Source organism: Prionailurus bengalensis, chromosome D2 (assembly GCF_016509475.1).
Source record: "Prionailurus bengalensis isolate Pbe53 chromosome D2, Fcat_Pben_1.1_paternal_pri, whole genome shotgun sequence".
NCBI classification, from domain to species: Eukaryota; Metazoa; Chordata; class Mammalia; order Carnivora; family Felidae; genus Prionailurus; species Prionailurus bengalensis.
Genome location: NC_057351.1, coordinates 3,395,001 through 3,418,248, shown reverse-complemented (window position 1 = coordinate 3,418,248; position 23,248 = coordinate 3,395,001). Strand labels below are relative to the sequence as shown.

The 23,248-nt window shown below is 41.5% G+C and overlaps 1 protein-coding gene across 7 annotated transcripts in view; it reads right to left on the bottom strand.

Moving 5' to 3' along the window:
- The window catches only part of PCDH15 (protocadherin related 15), a 1,256,363-nt gene that overhangs the window by 282,438 nt on the left and 950,677 nt on the right, over positions 1-23,248 (bottom strand). For all 7 annotated transcript variants that reach the window (XR_006299724.1, XM_043596132.1, XM_043596136.1 and 4 more), the window contains one exon: positions 17,762-17,894. Coding sequence is in view for 6 of the 7 variants with exons in the window: in XM_043596132.1 (XP_043452067.1) it covers positions 17,762-17,894 (133 nt within the window). In the remaining variant the exon portion in view is untranslated. The remainder of the gene's footprint in view (positions 1-17,761; positions 17,895-23,248) is intronic.

The following is a 23,248-nucleotide window of genomic DNA, read 5'->3' as shown; positions in this document are numbered from 1 at the left end:
CCCTGCTCGTGCTCTGTCTCTCAAAAATAAATAAATATAAAAAAAAGAAAGAAAGAAAGAAAGAAAGAAAGAAAGAAAAAAAAGGCCCAAATGGGTTTACTAGTGAATTCTACCAAATATGTAAAGAACTGACAGCACCTTCCCAGTCTCTTCTAAAATGTAAAAGAAAGGAAACACTCACTAATTTTAGGAGGCTTGTATTACCCTCTTACCAAAACCAGACACAGGTAACTCAAGAAAAGAATTCTATAGATCAGTCTATCTTATAAATATGGAAGTAAAAATCCTTAACAAAATACCAACTATTCAAATTCAGCAATATATAGAAATTATTATACTCAAAGACCAAATGTGATTAGTTACAGGTATGCAAAGTTGTTTTTTAACAGAAGAAAATCAATGACTGTAATAAACAGATACATTTTTTCCAAAAAAAAATATCATCTCAGAAAAATCAGAAAAAGCATTTGACAAAATGCAATACTCTATTGTGATAGAAATGCTTAATAAACAAGGGATTTAAGGGAACTTCTTTACACTGACAAAGGACAATCACACAAAACTCCTAACTAGCACTGTAGTGATGTTTAAAGACTAACGGTTTTCCCTAGGATCAGGAATAAAACAAAGATTGATACTAAAAACTAGTACCACATTCTACTGAAAGTTGTAGCCAGGGTGATTAGGCAAGAAAAAAAAAAAACCATAAAAGTATCTTGGAAGGGAGGAAGTACAACCATCTCCATTTGGCAGATGATACCTTTTAAAAGAAAATCCTAGGGCACCTGGGGGGTTCACTCACGACGTTAAGTGTCTGACTCTTGGTTTCGGCTCAAGCCATGATCTCATGTTTTTGTGGGTTCAAGCCCCGCATCAGGCTTTGTGCTGGCAGCACAGAGTCTGCTTGGAATGAATCTCTCTCTCTCCCCTCCCTCTCTCCCTCTCTCTCTCTCCCCCCCTTCCCTTCACCCACTCACTGTGTCTCTCTCAAAATAAATGAACTTAAAAACATTAAAAAAAGAAAATACTGAAGAATCCACTCAAAAATTATGAGACTAATAACAAATGAGTTCAGAAAGAATGAAGGATATGAGACCAATATAAAAACATCCATAGTATTTCTATATATTATGACAAACAATCAAAAATGATACGAATAAAACAATGTCACTTCATAAAATTAAAAAATAAAATCCTTAGGAATAACTTGAATGAGAGCAGCAAAAACACTGCAATTTGAAAATTCCAAAACACTGTTAGAACTGACTGATGTGGGGAGTCAGAAGGAGCCTGGTGGGTGTTGGCGGCTTGTCACGGGGCATCCAAACCCAAGTGGGGTGAAGGAAGGCACTCACAATGCCTGGAATTAATGGTAGAAGCCGGGGCAAATAAGCTGGGCTTCTGTGGGAGGGAGCTGTGGCGTGGTGTGGCTGCAAAGCTCCAACAGGATGATGAGGGCATTGCCTGGGCTGCCGTGGGGGTGTTGTGCTAGGAGGTGATGATGCTGTCTGCATGGGAAGGGGCTGGACAATCTACAGTGGAATGTCACGGCACAGGTGGCATGAAGAAGCCACCATTCAGTGTAAGGTGGTGGAACCTGGTAGTGAGAGGTGCTGATGTTTGGACTCAGTTGGGAAGGTGTCTGCATCGTCCTGCCCAGCCCACCAGAGCCCACGCAGGATGTGGGGCACACGCCTGCAGGAGAAGAGGAGGGGAGGTCATGTAAGTGGCATTAGAATATGAGCGGGGTGAAGAGGACATCAGTATGGAGGTCAGAAACATGAGGCTGGTTACCTCCAGTAAGTAAATTTACTGAAGATAATAAGGGCCAGTTTTCTCATTGTGACAGTTACTAGTGTGACCTAATGGTTTTATATATATGCTATTTCACAATATATAAAAAAGTACACATACAATATTGCATACAATATGCATATATATGTACGTGTGCAGAAAAATGTGGAGGTGTAACATTAATACAGATGCAAATGAGCGTATGTGTATATATTGTACACGCCTATGTACTGGCACGTGGACATATGTGTATTTGAGTACATGTGTGCATACACATATATTTACATACATATATTGCCGAGCTTTGGTCATTGAGGAGGACTGCAAGCAGAGATATCTGATAGCGGAGAACATTCTGTGCCCTCAGATCTTTTTTTTTTTTAATGTTTATTTATTTTTGACAGAGAGTGGGGAGGGGTGGTGCATGAGCGGATGAGGGACAGAGAGAGAGAGGGAGACACAGAATCTGAAGCAGACCCCAGGCTCTGAGCCTTCAGCACAGAGCCTGATGGGGGCTCAAACTGATGAGCCCATCATGACCTGAGCTGAAGTCAAATGCTTAACCAACAGAGCCACCCAGGTGCCCCAACTTGGTTTCTAAATTCCATCCCCACTTAAAGAAACCAGAACTTTGTCAAGAAATGGTTAGACCCAGGGCTGGGATAAGGGAAGTATAAGATGGATCTGGACCACCTTGCCGAGCTAGAAAGTAGCCAGGTGCTCCAAACACGAGGGGGCGTGCTAAAAGGACACAAGAGCCTGCCTGAATGGGTTCGCCAAGACTAATTCTGGGACAATCTGAACCTCAGAATAAATAATGACTTTAATGGATTATAATTAACTAAGATGAATAAGATAGCTTTCCTTTTAGCAGAGTGCCAACTAACAAATGTCGAAGAGATGATGGCATTAGAAAATCAGCACTTGGCAACAATCATAACAATAATTCAAAGAACATCAAGATGTTAAAAATGAGTGAAAATAAACGAGGGAAGAACGTTCACATAATCTCAAGGTAAGTCATTAACACACTTGAAGGCTGATGCAACTTAGATCAGGTTGTCGACAGTAATATTCCCTGAAATAGGACACATGTAATGTGACAGGACGCAATGAGGTTAATGCAGCATCACTTCTGGGATATTCTTGCCGAAATATACATAACCGGTCATCGAGAAATACCAGTGAACCAAATAGAGGAAAAACGTACAAAATAAGCAACCTCTAGTCTTCAAAAGTATCAACGGAGGATTGTTGCAGATTGAGGAGAACAACAAGGCATGATAGGTAAAGGTCCCATGTGATGGGTTGTTTTGCTCTGAAGGATATTATAAGTGTAACGCACAGAAGTTGAATGGAGTCACAGGGCAAGACTGTGGTGACGTATCAAAGTTACTTCCCAATTCCAACAGCTGCAGGTGTGTGGTGGTTAATAGGAGACTAAACTCTTCACAGGAATTAGAAATTGTACTTGGTGATGGCACATGGTGCTGGTAACTTATTTTCCAATGTTTTTGAATGGTTGTCAAGTTTTATATCATCTCCAAGAAAAATTACCATAAATGTATGTGTATGATGACAATAGTGAAAACACCTATATGTATATCATGTGTGTACGTCCTTTCTGTGCTCATATATAAACACACACACACACACACACACACACACTTCTGTGCCTTACACAATCGTATAGGACCAGGATAGGAAAAATCCAGGAAGATGCACAGCACCTGGTGAACAGGAGTTCCCTCACGATGAAGGGCTGGCAGGTTTGGTGGAGGGAAGGGGACAGATAAGTGGGAAGTGAAGCAAAAACAGAAAATAGAAAAGAAAGCTGCATAAAGAAGAAATAGCATGCACGATATGATTGCACCTATTAATATATACATATTCATTGTAAAAACTAAAATTAAACAAGGAAAGAGGAATGTGAACAGCGGGTCTTTGCAGCTGGCTATTTTTGGCATTCATCTTTTGAGTTTTTCTTCTTGACTCACAAAGGCGACTTCTGATTCACATCACCCCACTCGAACTGATTAAATTAGTAGAACTGTGGTTGCAATCAAGCCTTACTGTTCTTTGTAATCATTTGTTTATCGAAATCAAAATTATCTTGTTTCATTTGGGGGTAGGTAGTGGGGAACAACTGTTGCAAAGCTGAGTTAATTTTTATTGCCAGATAATTCTGCCTCTGTCTTTGAAACATATGTTTTCTTAATCTGGAGCTTCTTTAAAGAAAAAAAAAAATCTGTTTTTGTGTGTATGGAGCGAGGCGAGTACGTGACTGAGGATCAAAGAAATCAAGACTTTTTTCCTTCCTTGTCTTTTCCACGCTGCTACAGGATTTCATGAATCCATGTAAAAGAAAAAAGTATTCACAACTAGAACAAGAGACATGTAATTGAATTCTTCAATTTTCTGAAGTAACTATTCCAAAGCAAATATTCTTTATCTCTTTTTATCTAAAAAACATGTTTACTTTGCTCCGAATCTGCTAATTCCAGACAGCTAAGTGTAGCAAGACCACAGGCACTGCTCAGCCCCGCTGGGTCTCCTGGTCTTTCTCCCTACATAGCTGATACCTAGTGGCTGTTTACTGAGTATACCTCAGGAACACTGTTTCTGTTCTTGTCTCATTTATCAAAATCTCAGGGAGATAACTGCGTTCGCATACTCAAGCTTTAATCATCAATACTTGACAGAGTGCAGAGCAAGAGGCAGCTTCGAGGCATGCAATAAACTGTGAGGTTTATTTAGAAAACCGCGCACAGAATCGTTTATTGCCAAGTTAGTAAAGGTAATACTGATTACTGCTATTAAAGTACCGGCAGCTATCAAAGACTTGCTCAGCTAAATGTTATTCCACATTCAAACACAGATCTCAAAGTAATCTGTTTTTTAAAAAAAATCTAACTTTGGGGCGCCTGGGTGGCGCAGTCGGTTAAGCGTCCGACTTCAGCCAGGTCACGATCTCACGGTCTGTGGGTTCGAGCCCCACATCAGGCTCTGGGCTGATGGCTCAGAGCCTGGAGCCTGCTTCCGATTCTGCGTCTCCCTCTCTCTCTGCCCCTCCCCCATTCATGCTCTGTCTCTCTCTGTCCTAAAAATAAATAAACGTTGAAAAAAAAAAATCTGGGGTGCCTGGGTGGCGCAGTCGGTTAAGCGTCCGACTTCAGCCAGGTCACGATCTCGCGGTCCGTGAGTTCGAGTCCCGCGTCAGGCTCTGGGCTGATGGCTCGGAGTCTGGAGCCTGTTTCTGATTCTGTGTCTCCCTCTCTCTCTGCCCCTCCCCGGTTCATGCTCTGTCTCTCTCTGTCCCAAAAATAAATAAACGTTGAAAAAAAAATTAAAAAAAAAGAAAGAAAAAAAAATCTAACTTTTAGGAAGAGCAGAATGGTTTAACTCTGGTCAATTAAAAAGAAAAACAAGCACCAAAACACCAAAAGCTTTTCATGGAGCAGATTTAAAAATTGTAAACTTTTCTTTGAATCCTACAATAGACCTCTGGCATGAAGTAAATGAAAATCATCACTTTCATACTATACTCAGAAACCTTTGTTGAAAGATCTTTTATCAGAAGGATGGGGCGCCTGGGTGGCTCAGTCAGTTGAGATCTGACTTCGGCTCCAGTCATGATCCTGCAGGATAAGATGCTTTTTATCACGTTCATGTGATAACACTATAATACACCTCCCAAATTCCCCTTCAAGCATATAAAGAAATTATTTCCCGACGTGTTGGAAACGTTGCCTGCTGAGAGCCTGCACTGCCGGTCCTCTTTGAGAGCATCTGACGAGAGCCACCTTGCCATGGCCGAGCTGGGCTCTGAGGCAGCCTGCGCCCAAGTCACGCACACAGGTGTGTCGAGGGGCTACCCCACCCCGCCAACCTCCTAACTCTAACGGGCTCTTTCAGCTCGAGAGCTTTCTGTGGGGTCAGCTGAAGTTCCACTTCACCTTCAACTTAATGCTGCTTACGTTCCTCTTCTTTCCACAGGAGTTGATTTCAAAAACATCCCTTGGTGAACATCTGCAGCTGACTCTTCATCTCAAAGTCTGTTTCTCTGGAAACTCAACCAAAGAGGGACGCCTATTCCATATCCAAAAATATACTGACCCTACAGTCTGGCACAGGTGGAGACAGGAACTGCAGGTATGAGCATGTCACAAGCTCAATCCATGAGACCAGGTGAACTGATGTCAGGACCGAGTGTCAGGAGAGGAGAGGAGCCTGAGCACTGGGGCATTCCAACTTTTAAGAGTCAGGGCAGTGAAGAGGAACGTCAGAGCAGACTGAGTTGAGAGCGGCTGGGGAGGATGGGGAAAACCCCGGAACGCCGGTGTGCTGGAGTAAGTTTCTAATTAAGGAAGGGATTATCGGCTCTACCCCACCTTGCTGATGGGCAGTAAGATGGGAAGTGGATTTGGCAATAAGCACTAGGACAAAAAGAGCCGCATTAGTGATCGGTGCGTTTGAAATCCTGTCCGTAATGCGGTCAAGACAGAACAGCAGAGACCGCGACGGAGACCTTCTTCAAGCCAGCATGGATACTGGATTTGAGTAGTTTCCACAACGAAGGAAAGCACAGAAATAGATAAATAGCTAGAGCGGGTTATGAGATCAAGGGCGTTTCGTGTTGTTTGCTTGTCTCTAATTGGGAGGCACCACCGTAGACTTTCATGTCCATGGAAACTACCAGATAGGGCAAGAACTGTTCCTGCTGCAGGGCGGTAAAAGGGTGATTCTGGAGCAACGTCCTTGATTGAGTAGGCTAGAGTGGGCAGAGTCTAGGAAAGAGCTTCTGGGTTGGTGCACAGCACTCACACTTAATAGGGGCTGCATTTTCATTTTGCACTGGGCCTTGCAAACTACATAGCCAGTCCCTGAGTGCCATTCAAAGTGTGGTCCAAGGTCACAGTGCCAATTCTGCATTGTGGCTACTATGGATCATGATGTAAGAAATTTAGAGTAATTCCTCTGGAGTAGAACTTAGAGTAGTTTAGGAAAAAAACCGTGATTTGACAGTTATTTTTTTTTTTTTTATCTGTCAAATCCAATAGTAAAAAAAAATGGGCTTGTATTTTTTGTCTTGTATTTCATTTTTCTAGTAATTCACTTGGATGCATCCTTCATTACAGAGGCTTTCAGAGGCACTGATCAAGTATGCGGGTGAACAGTTTACATAGACACAAGGAGTGCTAATGTTTCATCTCAGAAGTCAAAACAAAATACATGAATACAGGTGCAGAGATATGGGTACAGTGGTGACCAGAGGCTGTGAAAGTCTTCTTCCAAGGGTTTGATGAAAACATGGGGCAGGAGGGGGGCCACGATAAAGCTCTTCTCCTGCCAGAGCATGGCTGCCTCTGCGTTGCGTCTGCACCACAAATCCTGATCTGCGTCCCTCTGCACAGTGGGCCACAGCACTTCCGTTTCATGCTCGGTGATATCAGAAAACACCATTTTACCTCATTAAACTTATTTTTAGGCCCGTAATTATTTTTAAGAGCATTTGAGAATGTGGCTTTATCTCTCCTACCACCTCAAGTTTCCTAAATGGGCTGTCTTCTTCGAAAGAGACAGAAAATAATTTTCACCCATTTCCTATACATCCTACTACTTGTGAGAGCGTAAGTCTGAGCAGAAGTAAAGTCTAGCCCCACTTAAATATACACTTCAATGTGACAGTGCGTGTGTATGTACATAAGAGATATGCAAGGGATGAGGTAACATGGATAGCTTACGACTCTTCTGGGGCAACAGCTCACATTTTTTTTGGATCATTTTTTATTTCCTTCTTGAGGAAGAAGGTCATGAAAAAAAATAATTTAGGAGCTAGCTGTTTTAAATGCCTCAGACCTAGATTTCTCTTTTCCCTACCCTCGCAGCACTTGTCTGGCTTTATGCCTGTGAGCATATTGCTGTCTATGGAAGATTTACAGAGGCCAAATAACTGTTTGGGAAGAGGAACACACATATATGAATAAAGAACACAGTTAAAAATGTGTTTTCTCATTTTTGACAAATTTATATGCTTGCAGATGAAAAATCATTTCACATAATGTACATCCCATACTGTCAAGGGGATTGAACTTTTTTTTTTCCCCTTGGAAACTTAGACATATCAGAACATCTGCTTTAAAGGAGAAAACTGAGCACTACAAATAAGATATCATTTCTGCAAAAAGGAGATGCTTGGCATTGTGTGACATCTCTCTACTCTAACATGTATCTGTCTATTCATCCATCTATCTATCTATTCTTAACACAAAATATGAATTATACTTTGGAAGCAGATGGCCAGTATCCGTGTTCAATGTGTTTCCACTTCTCTGCAGGCACCCACAGTGAGATTATTCATTTCAGATACCACTAATGATGAAAGAGCCATCTGAAATCTAGCGGAAGGAAGGACGAGAAAATGTATCTCCCCCTACTTGAAATGAAAATAAAGAACACAAATGAGACTTTCATTTCTCACACTTATCAAACTCAGAGAAACCTACTGAACAGACAAGTCATACATTATGAAACTGAAGGAAAACCAGCCATCTTCTCATATAATCTGCGGTGTTAATCTTTGCAGTAACACATTCAAGAAACGGATTGCAGAAAGAATAGCTTCTTTGACGACAGAAGAGCAAGTGACATATCCGAAGTGATCCCCATAATATAAATGACATCACAGATTCTGCGGCACGGAGTTTATGATTCACACACGCTGTACCGGCACCAGCGGCGAAACATCCATGAATCATAAACTGTTATCATCTTCAGGGGAAAAAAAAAACTATCCCATTATACAAGAAATATTCATCAGAAAAGAAGGAGAGGAAAGAACCCCCAAACCTTCTCGAACATTTGAAAGATGTCAGAGAAACGAATTAGCACCTCCGACAGGACCTGTTGGTGCAGAGGGCATGCTATACAATGGCCCGCATTTCTTTCAAACTGTTCTGGAAATGGATCAATTCTGTATCAAATCAAGACGGTAGGCATTTTTCTTCAGGACTAAAATTAATAATTCCTTGAGGCACACACTTTAAATTCTACAACTTTTTGGAACTATTAAAAAGGAGAATGGAAGACGATGAAAAGGAGCTGCGTGTAGCAGGCTGACCCAGACCTGCTTACACTCTTTCCCTAGGCAGTTTCCTTAGAAAAATGTATGTTTTTCCGCAGGTAACCAGACGTGCCAAGTCTGACCTCTTGGGCTGCTTCTCACTGCTTCCTGTTTCCTCCTGCGATTTGCGTCTGAGCTGTCCCCTGTCCCATTGCAGCTTCTGGCAAGAGAAGCCAGGAAAAGGAAAGGGGGCTCAAACCGCAGGAGCCAGTCAGCTCAAGATGCAAGTTTAAAGCAGAGGCTACCTGAAGTTTTCCCAGTATCGGTCGTCATTCTCTGTGCAATAGTTTTCTTCAGTCTTGTAACAAGGCAAGAAGCAACCACAAGAAAATAAACTCTGATCAAGCAGCTCTCAAAAAGAAAAGAAGCATTAGCTTTGTGGGCAGGTCTACACTGCTATCGAAGTGATTGCAAGATCCAGCAAAGCAGAGGGCACGGAGTGAACTTCAGGCCCCAGGAAAGGCAGAGAGGAGCACAGTTAGTGCACTGACTCGCGGGCCGTGTGGCTGGACTTGGAAGCCCCATTCCACAGCAGGGCTCTACTGGACTTCAAAAAAGCTACTGCACTTTGTTAAATATATAAAAGCCAGGGAAGCTTCCAAATGCTGAGCGTGGTTCCTGGTTAATAGCAGCAATTAAAATCAGATATGATGATATTTTTATTTTTTTAATTAAAAATATTTTCTTAATGTTTATTTTTGAGAGAGAGAGAGAGAGAGAGAGAGAGAGAGAGAGAGAGCGCGCGCACAAGCATGGAAGGGGCAGAGAAAGAGAGAGGGAAACACAGAATCCGGAGCAGGCTCCAGACTCCGAGCCTTCAGCACAGACACTGATGTGGGGCTCGAACCCACAAACCGTGAGATCATGCCCTAAGCCGAAGTCGGACACTCAACCGAGCCACCTAGGAACCCCGATGATATTTTTATTAATATTGATCTCTTAACCACCTATCTCTTGGGCTTCCAAAGTGTCACTTTGTTCTCTAACTTGAAAGTGATCATGTAAGAACCAGTAAAGTCATAAAGCAGGTGAATTCATTCTTGGCAATGTATCCATTGTCCCGTGTTCCTTGACAGTCCACTATTCCTACTCATTCTTCCAAATGCCTGGCACCTTCTTGCACACTTTAAAACCCCATATCATAGCATGAGTTAACAGAAAAGCAAGAATGGTAATGAATAGGAAAAAAAAAAAAAAACTACCATGAGCTAAGCACTTTCTTTTTTTATTTCTGGCATTGAGCTAAGCCATTTATATGCTATCTCATTTAACCTCAGCTTCCCTAACCCAAAGACAATAATCTCTCTCGTTTGCCAAGCTTTTAAAATTATGCTTTCTATTATGCACCAATGGATAAGTTAGTCTCCATTATTTTAACTAATATATATTGACCTAAGTATTTATATACACACAAGTTATCCTGACAACTGATGTTGCTTCTATTTCTAGCTAACTAATGTGAGACCCATCTCAGATATTCTGATGCAGATTAAATAATTAAATTCAATACACTTATTCAACTTTATAGCCCTAGGTCTTAGGTCTATAAAGATACATATTATCTTACCTTTACAGATAAGGAGATTATGCCTTATCTCTTTTAGCAGTGCCTTTAAACTTTATTTAAGTATAATGGTGGGCACCATTGTATGTTGGAGGGTTGTTCTTTGTTTTTTCTTGTTGTTGTTTATATTATATAAACAAACCTTTGAAAACCTAAGACCCATTCTCAGTTTACCGGCCATACAAACAGGTCGCTTTGACCACAGGCTGTTGTTTCTTAATTTATGCCCTACTAGACCCATTCTTCATGTGTTAAAAAAAAAAAAAAATCAACACTGCAAATTATTGTTTCCACTACCACTCATTTTCAGAAATAAGTCCACATGTCAATAAAATAGAGGTGTGCCAGCAAAAATAGACAGCATGGGCAAAGACAAGGGACATTTGCCAGCACTTACTTTCCCCCAGCCCCCATTCTTCATTTCTCAGGGAATGTGTCATGTGCAAGGAGGGGTATACTTTTTTTTCCATTCCCATTTACGTGTTTCTTAACATTTGCAAAATGTACTTGAACTTTCCTTTGGGATGACCTCATCAGCAATAAGTGAATGGATCATTTGATTCAAAACTTGTTTATAACTAAGATTTGTTCTTTGCAGTCAGGCACGAACTTACAGCTGATGACTAGATATTTTGACTATTTGTAGAAGTGCGAAAGAAACTAAGTGCTCCATCATGAATGACCTATGTTAGAAACAGAGTCAGAGCCCTGAGAATAATGCTCATTTTCACTTGGCTCAATACGCAATGCAGGCAAGCGTAGGTATTCGGAAGTGAGGCAGGGCCAGAGCCAAACACTACAAATCTGCACCTCCACGCACTCTCCGAAATTTTTCCTTCCTGGGTGTTTCCGCTTTAAGTACAAGAGTTCAACTCTGCATTATCTTATGCCTCCTTTGTATAAGGAATCTCCTGGAGAGTAGGCAAATGGCTTCAATTCTTCCAGGCTGCTATGGAGCTGCTGTGTTATCGCTTCCACCTCTCTCCTGTACAGTGGGCTTCTTCCACTGTGTCTCAGCTGAAAAGTCTACAACTGTCACTTAGTAAAACTCTCTCTTACTAATATGACACCTTCTTTTTATTTTAAAACCAATTTCCTTTCTAGGGATGTGGTGTGTGTGTGTGTGTGTGTGTGTGTGTGTGTGTGTGTGATTTTCTTGCTCATATCCATCGTGCTCCCTTCTAATGCTGGTATAGAGAGGACACGGAGGGGAAAACACATTTCTTAAAGGGATTGTGCTGAGGTCACCTGAGAATTAGCGCGGGAAAGACTGGCACCAGGAGAATCCCTCTGACAGGGCTCGATCCCAAGTGGCGTCCTTAGGATTGGTGGTGCCTTGTGACGTCTGCTGAATCTTGTGCCTAATGCTCAGTCGGTGGCCTCTTGTTGTACATCCGGGTGCGTGCATGTCTCTCTTCTCTACAAGCTGTGGTTCCCTTCATTTTTGTCTACACTCACCAGCCTCAACTCTGAGGTCTACGGTAACGGGCAGGATCCATCTTACCAACAGCATGGGCAAAGTCTTCAGGGGAGCAGTCCAGGCCTTCCTGCCAACTGCCCGCTCCACCATGACATCTCTTTCCAATATCTTCTCCCTTGTGTAGTTGCACGGACTCAAGTCCCAGCAGCCATTCAGTTAAAGAACTGGATGCCAATCTCCCCTACTTCCTCTTGGATTCTCTCCTCTCAGTATTGGGCTTGGGGAGACAGTGGACAAATCAAACACTGGAGCACCAAAAACATCCATTCTCACCTATTTCTATGGTAAAGGTCTCCAAAACCATACAGGATCTCTCTTACTTGGCATCTTGGAGAGGACTCTACTAAGAACAAGGAATTCTTTGAGGTAGGATCTGGGAATTTTGCTATTTTTTACGTAACTGTGCTGTATCCAGGTTAGAATCTTATTCTATCTATAATCTCTATGTCAGAGTGGAAATTGTTAACATTTCCCTTAACTGCTTCTTTGTGAGGCCACGTAATAAATCGTTACCTTCCCCTCCACCTTTCAAATATTTTGCCCCGATAAACATCATAAAATTAACCTTTGGAAATCACAAAACTAATGTAATATATAAAAAAAAACAAACAACACTCCCCCCAAAATAGGCAAAAATGAAATTTAATAGTTTTTCTACAGCCTAAACTAAAATAATATCCTATATTATTTTAGTAGATATAGTAGTAGACAGGGTCCTCATTTAGGAGCCAAAGGGGAGAAGATAAAAACAAACCCCCAAAACTACTCTGGTTCCCAAACCCTGCTATTTCTGAGTTTCCACTTCCTCATTTGCCAGATCATAAAGACAAAATCTGCCTACACACTAGGCCAGGATAACAACCGAATGCAATGATGCATTATACTTAAGGCTGAGGACACAGAACTGTTTTTCAGCAGGTTAAAGTAGTTGACTTTCAACAATGTATCCCAATGCATACATGGAAAATTAGAAATAAAATCAAATAAATAACTGAGAAATATTATAATAGAGGCAAAAATTTGGAAGATGAGAACTTGGTAAACACTCTGCTTTATCTAATTCTACCGAACCAAGTGATTTTTTTTTTTTTAATCGATGTCTTTGTTATTAGAAACAATGGACGTGATGCAGGATTTGGTGTTCTGACAACTGACTTTGAACCTTCGATCTGTAAGAATGGACTACGTGACATATGAACTAGTCAGCTATGTCTAAAAAGCATGTTTATCAAAAAGCTGTGTGTAAAGGAAATATGTATTTTCCCTTGGTCTAGAAGTGGAACAGGCAGGGTTCTGCAGTCAGGGGTGGGGGAAGGTGTTTAACAGGTGGAGGAGACTTTTTTTTTTTTTAATTTTTTTTAACGTTTATTTTATTTTTGAGACAGAGAGAGACAGAGCATGAACGGGGGAGGGGCAGAGAGAGAGGGAGACACAGAATCGGAGGCAGGCTCCAGGCTCTGAGCCGTCAGCCCAGAGCCTGACGTGGGGCTCGAACTCACAGACGGCGAGATCGTGACCTGGCTGAAGTCGGACGCTTAACCGACTGAGCCACCCAGGTGCCCCTTTTTTTTTTTTAATTTTTTTTAACGGGGAGGAGACTTTTGAATGTGGAACAGTGGTTACCAGCCACGCTAGAAAGTGGCCTCAGCGAGGAAGCAGTACCTTGCCTCCCAGCACGTGAGCAGGAGAAAGAACAGAAAACGGAGGGTTTGCAGATACTTCAAGTATAAGGAAGCAATATAGGCACAGGGGCAGTATGGGTAAACACGTGTGTTTAACCAGACTGTGTAGGTTTTGTCCTTTGTGTACAACTTTTAAGCACGATGAGCATGGAAAAAAAAATCATCTTTTTTATTTTTGTGACTCAGTTTCCCCACTTATAAAATGACAATGATAATAGCTCCAATTGCTTTGGGCTTTTTTTTTTTTAATTTTTTTTTTAACATTTATTTATTTTTGAGACAGAGAGAGACAGAGCATGAACGGGGGAGGGGCAGAGAGAGAGGGAGACACAGAATCGGAAACAGGCTCCAGGCTCCGAGCCGTCAGCCCAGAGCCCGACGCGGGGCTGGAACTCGCCGACCGCGAGATCGTGACCTGGCTGAAGTCGGACGCCTAACCGACTGCGCCACCCAGGCGCCCCATCTTTGGGCTTTTTTAAGAATCAAATGGGGAAACAAATGTGTGTTAACATTGTTATTTTATTTATATGAAAGTTAATCAATTTATACATTTTAATGTTCAAGGTAAATATTTTGAAAGTATTGACAGTCCCTTTCTTAGGGGAGGTAAGACATCTCAGCTCCACTGACCTCAGTGTTTGCCATGCAACCCTTGAGGCCATCTGCTACGTGAAGATTATACTTTCTTGACCTCTTAACTCAGGAGGAACTGTGTGAATTGCTTTGGCCAATGGGGAAAATAAATATGGTAGGTATCATGTGCAGCACGTGTAGGTAACAACAAAGAACTGGGTTTTATTTTGTTGTTGTTTCCCCAGCAAACACTGACCTCAAGAGATCTATTGTTCTAGACAGAGGCCACTTCATCAGCTGGGTTGTGGAGCAAAGACTGAATACAGCACAGTCTATGTCAACTTCTGATGGCACAGAACATGGAGGCTGGCAACAGAATCCTAGTTATCCTAACTGATCCCAGCCTGATACTTACAAGTGGAGTGTGCACCCAGAAAACAGATAGCACGGCTCCAAGAGATGAGAAGCTGGTGAGAAAACTGTTACTGGGGGCTATCAGGATGGGAAACCATGGTCGGCAGAGATAACGCATTTAGCAAAATGGTTGCCTGCGACAACTTGGAAGGCCAGTGATGAACCAGACCTCATAGCTCTCAACATCAGAGTAGCCAGGTGGTTCGCTCATGCCTCCCATCGGGGGATGATGCATCCCTGGGGTGAGGGGCCCAGGAGTAGCCTGTGCCTGAGTGTGATGGATGAGCCGCAGGCTGAAGGGTGAGGCGTCATTTCTGGGAGAAGCATTAGGATCCAAATTGTGGTTTATTGTGTCTGTCTTTTCACTCTGTCAGAAGAATACCACTGCCCTAGACAGAGGCAGCCCCTTCATTGCAAAGTGGGGAGAAAATGGTGGAGAATGGAGCAGGAATGGGCCCGTGGTGGATGCACAGTGGGAGTGAGAAATAACCCTTCTTAGTAGCAAATTGTTGAAATTTTGAGTCTGAGAGTGTGTGGAATATAACCTAGCTGTCCGTAAAGACCAGTAAGTGAAGAACTTCAGTCGTACCTCATTAAGCGCCGCATACGTGTTACCTATGAGTATTGTTATATGAGCATAAGGGTGATGGTGATGGTGTGAGCGGATGTCAACATCTCAGAGGGACAAAGATGCAGAAGGCTGACGAAGTTACTTCATCCTACTGATTTAAGCTCCTCATCCAGTGGTGTGCTGGGAAGGATTAACAACCAGCCGTGGATGCAGTGAGAGGTACTGATTTGCGGCACCCGTAATTTCTGTGGCATAAATGCACCCACCATGGCTGATTTCAGGCTAGTGACGGACGTGACGGAACAGAGTGGGGACGACTGTGCACGGGGAGCTCCCATGGTCCCATGATCCCAGTGCACAATCTAGGAATTCTAACAGGATTCACTGGCCAGTCAGGGCGATGTACAATCATGCTTTGGTGAAAGATCTGACCAACTCTGGGAGAAAAAAAAATGCCAGCTAATGCTGACCGTCCTCGGCACAGGAATTTGGGAAAGCAGAGTTCTGGGTCGCTCTCTCCACTGAACACCCTCGATGCGGCAACCAGTCAGGACAGCCTTCATAACCCAAGGAAAATCACAGCCTCCCCAGCAGCTTTTAGACAGATAAAAGGAAAATACTTAAAAGGGGAAGGGGAAGGGGAGAAACAAGGATCATTTCCTCAGAAGAAACCACTTTGATCTCAGCCAGAACAGATTATTCGGAAGCCAGGCTGCTGTTACCTTCAAAAATATATTTCTCCACAAATCTGTCTTTCTAAATTGAGCAGTGAGTCAGCGGCAGTGGGCAGTGCCGCGTGGGAAAAAGATGAGGACGGAGCCGGAGGTTCCTCTGGTGCGTTGTTATTAGAAGTCTCTGGAAGAGTAATTTGGCGGAAGCTTTTCAGCTTTTAGGTCCCCAGTTTAAATTCAATCTCAGTTGATCATGAGCAAAAGTGAATGGCTGGTGGCTTATGAAAAATGCCATGATGAGGACACCCGCGTTCCTTCCCCCAGCGACAGCCACTGCAATTGGCACCCTTTTTATTTTTTTGCTTCTACCAGAAGCAGAAAGGGTGAATAGAAATGTCATTTCAAGCATTTTCTCAGCTTTTGCAGTAGAGAAATTTGAGATATAAAAAAGACCAACTCCTTTTCATTTTTAACTCACAGGTAGAGCTATTCTCCTATAATACTGTTCCCGGACCTTTCTGGGATTTGTTTGAAATGAGACCTAGACCATCTCGTAAGATTATGTTACCTCATAGAAAGTTAAATCATACAAAGGCACATTCTGAAGGATTATTTAAATGTAAAACATGTAAAATTTCTTAGCCTGAATCTGACAAATCTAGGATTTATTTTTTCTTGTTTACACAAATAAATGTCCATCTGTCCATCTGTCTATCTATCTAGAAAAGATTTTCATCATTCCATTAAATGCACTTGTCTTCCTATTTAGTTTTCCTATTTTTTTCATGTTCATGATTTAACTGGCTGTTTTCTCCCTCCTAAAGAGACTATGTGGTTCCCTTCTTTCTTTTATTCCCTTAAAAGACTCCAAATGTCCTTGTTGCTAATATGTCTACCGTCACATAATTTTATTCCCCACATGTCTTAATAGTAAATGAAAGACAAAAGCAAATTCTCTCTAGTTACCTGGGGAAAAGTGACAAAATAAATACTGGAGATACCACCTCATCTGGTGGTACAGACAGATGCTGGGATTTCCCTCCAGCATCCCGGTAACTCTCTCCTAACTGTCAAGGCCAGCTTCCTGAACTCTCTGGTCAGCCATGTCAGCCATTCCCATGTTACCCCAGGAGAAGGTACGTTCCCTGTGCTGCAGACATCCACAGGTGAAGTGAGGTGTCACGCTACGATTTGTGCAGCAAGTGGCCGTTAGCAACACCACAGGTGGCCCGAATTGCAGCTGTAGGTTAAGTTGAAGAGGCAGCCTTTCCTGGCCAAATGTGCTTCAGTCAGGAATGTATAAATAGTGAAAAGCAAGCAGTAATCCTGCAAGTAACTCACACGCCCAGGAATCTGGAGCTGCAAATGGGAATATCAGCTAAACCTCTTCCCTTCATCTAAATGAACAAACGAGGCCCAGAAATCACAAGATTTGCCCCTGGCCACAGAGCGAAGTTGTCTGCCTTGGAATTAGAGTGCCTACCGTCTGCCAGCGCACCCAAAGCTATTTTCTCCATACAGCACTGCAGCAAAAATAAATCCTGCTGGGGTACAGGACTCCGAGACAGAAAATAATAGTCGGCTGCAGACTCTTTGCGTGCAAAGTACAAAATGTTCAAGTGCATGTTTTCAATCCCTTCATTCTTTCTTGTAACGATTGCCGCTAATCCATGCCAGCTCGTGTTAGTCCTTCAGCGGTGGCAATCAATAGAATAGATTAGCTGAGGAAACCCTCCGTCCATATGACCCCTACGTTCTTTTACAGATGGAATTTTCCGTCACTAGAGTGTCGGCGGCAGCCATGTGAATTTCCCTCCGCGCCCAAATATGGACCTACTAGCCTTCAAGATTGTCCCCATAGAACTTGACGCATCTACTAAGAAGCATACCTGGAGATTTAATAAAACAGCACCAATCCTCATGGCTTCACTGATTTCAAGGCTGTACATCAACTGTGGGAAGCGGGGAGGGCTCTGATTATTTGGAGGAAGCACTTCAATGTACACGGTGCAGATGGAGTGCCTGCAGAGAACGAGAACACAGTGAGATGGGTACAAGTCTACATCACCTTGAATGACAGACTGCACTCGGCATTCCGTTGTTGGGCTTACAGGAGAGGACGCTTTGAATTTCTAGAGAAAATGACAACCTAATTCAGAATGGAAGGATGGAAAAATCAAAGCTACCACCACCACATCATGTTTCTGTGAAATTATCTTGGAAAAAAGAAATGCCCCGGGGTACCGATTTTTCCTACGTAGATTAACAGTGTGAATTAAAAAGGAATAGCTGTATGAATAAAGCTAATAAATTCACAGGAGCCTCGACTCCTGACTTTACTTTTTAATGTCTTTCTAATAGCAAAAAGCATTCTATAAATATCTGGTAAAATGAACTGTCCTTGGGGCTCTCTTCCTATTAAACCAGCAGAGGGAGTATTGATTAAAACAATACACAAAACAAAATATGGGCTGTGTTTTATTAGTTTTCTTGCTGACATCAGTGGCTTCATGAAAATGCACGTCATGAGTCAGGCTCATAAAGTAATCGTTCTGCAAAACAGCCGCAGACAAAACTAAAGGTGGTTTTAGGTCTTCTTTGAAGACTACTTTCTGAATGGCTAGAAATTGGGTTTAATTGAAGCCTAACATTGATAGGATTTTTTTCTGTAGGACAAGAAGATATTCTACTACTGTAAAGACAAAAATATTAGTGCTGCCATAATCAACTTTTTTGACATGTCCAAACTCTGCAATTTCTTTGTGCAACAAAAGCCAAAGGAGCAAGATATTCCAAGTTTATACCGAAGCGACACTGGCTAAAATTATGTTAGTGAGAGAGTCAGTGGTCCATCTGGAAGAATATGTCACCACTGACGTCTGACCACGAAGTTAGCCTTCTGCCATCAGGAACATACAGCCACTACCTACACTGTGCGCTTTAAACTTATTTTAACAAAATCACCACTTTTTACTAAAAACACATTTGTTGTCATTGCTATATGGGCACTAGAATTTTCTTAAAGCAGTCCAAAGTTCATTATATTAGTTGTTTCAATTAGAACACATCATCACCAAAACGGTTTTCAGAGATTATTGTAGCTATTTTTGGTCTATTTTTAGACTATTTTTAGTTTACCTTTTTAAAAAAAATTTTTTTTTAACGTTTATTTATTTTTGAGACAGAGAGAGACAGAGCATGAATGGGGGAGGGTCAGAGAGAGAGAGAGAGGGAGAGACAGAATCTGAAACAGGCTCCAGGCTCTGAGCTGTCAGCACAGAGCCCGATGCGGGGCTCGAACTCACGGACCGCAAGATCATGACCTGAGCCAAAGTCGGACGCTTAACCGACTGAGCCATTCAGGCGCCCCAGTCTACCTTTTGAAAAGCTTTGCAGAGAACTGTAGATCATAGGCATTGAAAACTTGTTTCAGCTAATCATCTTATAATATGCCTATGTCCAAACTGTTTCTGAACATGTTCTCCACAGATGAGATACCTACAGAATATTAAACACCTCTAAAAAGCTGCAGTGAATTAAAAAAAAAATCACACTTAACATTTATCAAAATATTGTTCTGAAATAATCTCATTTTAAGTTAAAATCTCTTTTATAATTAGTATTTTTAAAATTTATAATCAGAGTATCTGTATTCATTCTTGCCTCTGGGTTTATCGCTTTATTATTAAAAATTTGTCAATAAAATTAATCAAATTCTAATTGATTTTCTTTTCAAAAACATATATATTTACAACTGGACTTCAAGACTAAGATGTTTACAGTAGGTTAAAATGGTTAATGAAACGTTACTTATATATTTATAGGTATTAACCTCATGGCTAGATTGAAAAGAAAACATGGTAGGAAGAAAAATACCCAGAAGTTACCAAATTTAACGTGCACAGCGGAGCCCCGCTTCCCATACTGTAGGAACAAAGGAACCACCATTTTGAAGCAGACTTAGAACCTCCAGGTGGTGAACTGGCTCCCACAGAGGCTGCGAGACACAGACTCTGCCTGATGCTCCCCTCGCCATCCTGGCTTCTCTTAGTGTCTGTTATTCCTCAAGTCATTTCAACATTTTATAAATCTGTTCCTTGAGGTGCCTCAAAATCGGTTGAGGTATTGACTGTTGATTTTAGCTCAGGTCACAATCTCTGGCTAATAGCGCAAAGCCTGCTTGGGATTTTTCTCTCTCCCTCTCTCTCTGTCCCCCAAGCCCCCTGGCTCTCTCTCAAAATAAATAAATAAACTAAAAAAAAAATCTGTTCCTTTTTCTGGCCAGCACATTGTCTACGCATAAGAAGTCTTATAACATACGCCCTGTACCATATTGGCAATAACGCTGGCTGAGTGACATTGAGCACGGGATTTATAACACACATTCCTGAGTCAGAATTTGGAAGCTACTGCTGTGGGATGTTAGGTAAATTACATCTGTTTTACCACTTTCATCTAAACAATGAGAATGATGATAACATCTAAGGTTAGCATAAGAGGTAAACAAGGTTATTTACTTGTGTGTGTGCATGTGTATGTATGTTGTGTGTATATATGTATATGTATGCACATATGAAAGCATATTTATCCATTATTACTGATAACTGTTCAAAATAAGGAGTCTTTCTATGGAATGCAGTAAATAAATTAGCATATACCTTATTGAATTCTCTTTGAATATTTCAGATATTTTATGTTTGTTTGTTTTTTTTTTTTTAAGTTTATTTGAGAGAGAGAATGAGGCAGAGCAGGGCAAGTGGAGAGAGAGAGAGAGAGAGAGAGAGAGACAGACAGACAGACAGACACAGACACAGACACAGACAGAGAGAGAATATAAATCCCAAGCAGGCTCACGCTGTCAGTGCAGAGTCTGATGCAGGGCTCAATCTCATGACTGGGAGATCATGACTTGAGCCAAAATCAAGAGTTGGATGCCTAACCAACTGAGCCACCCAGGCACCCTAATATATCAGACATTTTAATTGCATCTTTTTCACCTTTTTAGGCTAAATACCTATGGGCATGATACCAGGGTTGCCTCCCCAAAGTGGGTTGTGATGGTGTCAGGGTTTGGACTTACTGGATTAGAATCTTCTGATTTTGAAGAGTCTATATTTTCTATGGATATACAATATTCCCACACACACACTTGATTTTGAAGACCACTGCCCCAGAAGCTCTTGTAGCCTGAGGGCTCCTCTATAAACTGACCTGAGGCTCACCTCAGTAACGCTGGAGGTAAGAGAGTCCCTCACTGATTAACACTTTTTTTTGACCTAGAACACACTTGTACTCCAAATTCAAAGTTTTCTTTCAAGAAGTTAGGCCTTTCCTGCTTTTGACATTTTTTGCAGCTTCAGCTTACTGGTCTGGAATACTTTATGAAGTCTCCCAGAATGTGAGGCTCTTTCCACTGAAGAAAGTATGATTTACACTAAGCTGATTATACTTGGTGTGTTTTCTTACTCTTCCCCCTTGACTGCCTTCCCATTGAGGGGCTAAACTGTTTATATCCACAGTACCACACTAAGGACTTCTACACCCAATGAGGCTGGTGTGTCTGCCACAGAGAAGACAACTTTGAAATGCAAAACAAACAAACACAAAGCGCTGTACCCCAAGGCAGAGCAACCATGGAGCACAGCTTGATTCAACACAAGCTTCTCCTTCCTCCAGCCTTACTCCTTAGGTTCCTCTGTTCCTTTCCACAATAAATCAAATGCTGAAATTGCTAATTACATATGTTTCTGCCCCCTACCCCTGCACTTGGTTCTTGGAATTATTCGAGAAAGATCATGTTTCAAAGTCTAGCGTTTTTCATCTTAAACTTCCTGGCACTTCCTACAACCTGTGTAAACAAGCAGCAGCCTTCCTGAGGGTTACTGCCTTCTATTGTGCTGTCTCCTTTTTTATCCCTGATGTCAGCATTGTGTCGGAGTTAGCTTTCCTAACACAAAACACCAACAGTGCTCCCAATAAAATGATACCACTAACGTTGCAATAAATAGTAGTTATTCAACAGCATCAGTTGAGCATACAATAAAACAGGATAGTCACTAGATAAATAATAACATTTTATGTGAACATTTTATATTAACGTTTTATAGCTAGTCTTAAATGCATAATATCAAACAGTTATATAATACAAATTTCACTTTCGTAATACAGCCAGTATGATGAAGATGAATCCCTATTCCTAAAAAAATGAAAATCATAGAGCTTTCTCTTTCTCATTTGGTAATGAAGGTCAAAGTAGAACACAGGAGCTGATGTATTTTCGCAGGTGATCTTAATGATTTTAAAAGACCCTAGTAACCATCTAATTTAACTCTTCTCGTTTTACAAAAGAGGATTAGAAAATCAGAAAGATTAAGTGACTGAATCAAGGTTAAAAAGTTAATTAGGAACCACACATAAACTAAAAGGCAAGGCTTCTAAATTCCAAATCTGTTTGCCCTTTGCCCCCACATCCTACAAGAACAAATTTGGGCAGTAAATTGGAGATAGTTTACTTATCTGATGTGGGTGTTTCTGTGTGTGAGTATAAGACATTCTCGGTTGAAGAAATTTGTAATGAAGGATGTTATCTTACAAGAAATCATAGATTGTTTCAAATCTTGGGCTTAGGATATGATATCACAATTAATTTTAACTATACCGTGGATGAAACTTAGAATTTTTTTGGTAAGACCAAAATAGAATACGAATGAAGAAGAGGTTGGGAAGATAGATTTAAGGGGCTTTAACTTTTCAGAAATATTTAAAAAGGGGGAAAAGTCAGTTTGTTTTGATGGGGCACTAGTACTCAGCCGTAATGAGATGATGTTGCTGGAGTGTGGACTGTACAATCTGTATTGTAATTTTCTAATGAATGTGTCACCATCTGCTACAGGGTGTTTGTAACTACATTTCCACCTTGCGTCTAAGGTGAAGGTGTGTATATTGCTTTCCCTAGTAGACTTAACACAGAAATTGCCTTCCTTTTTCCTCTGTCTCCCACCAACATTGTGCTGGAGAAGCTGTATTTACAGATCAACGTGTGCAGGTTCCGTTTTACTAGTTTGGAAGGCGCATATGGGAATCTATAGGAGCAAAGGTTTCAGATTTAAAACCAACAGCGGAAGTCAGAGACACTTCTCAGGGGGGGGGGGGTTACGGAGACAGAGTTTGAAGACACAAGATGTACTTAGGTTTAAAGACCACAGAACATTCCAGACAGGGGAAAATGCATATTCACTGTGCATACTCACAGGGCAATAAAATAGAAAAGTGTAAGTTTTGTGCTAGCAAAAAGAAGGGTATAAATAGGGAAATGGTAGGCATTAAGACCTGAGAGGTAGAGAGAGCCCAGATCATGCAGGGACTCCTGTGCTATA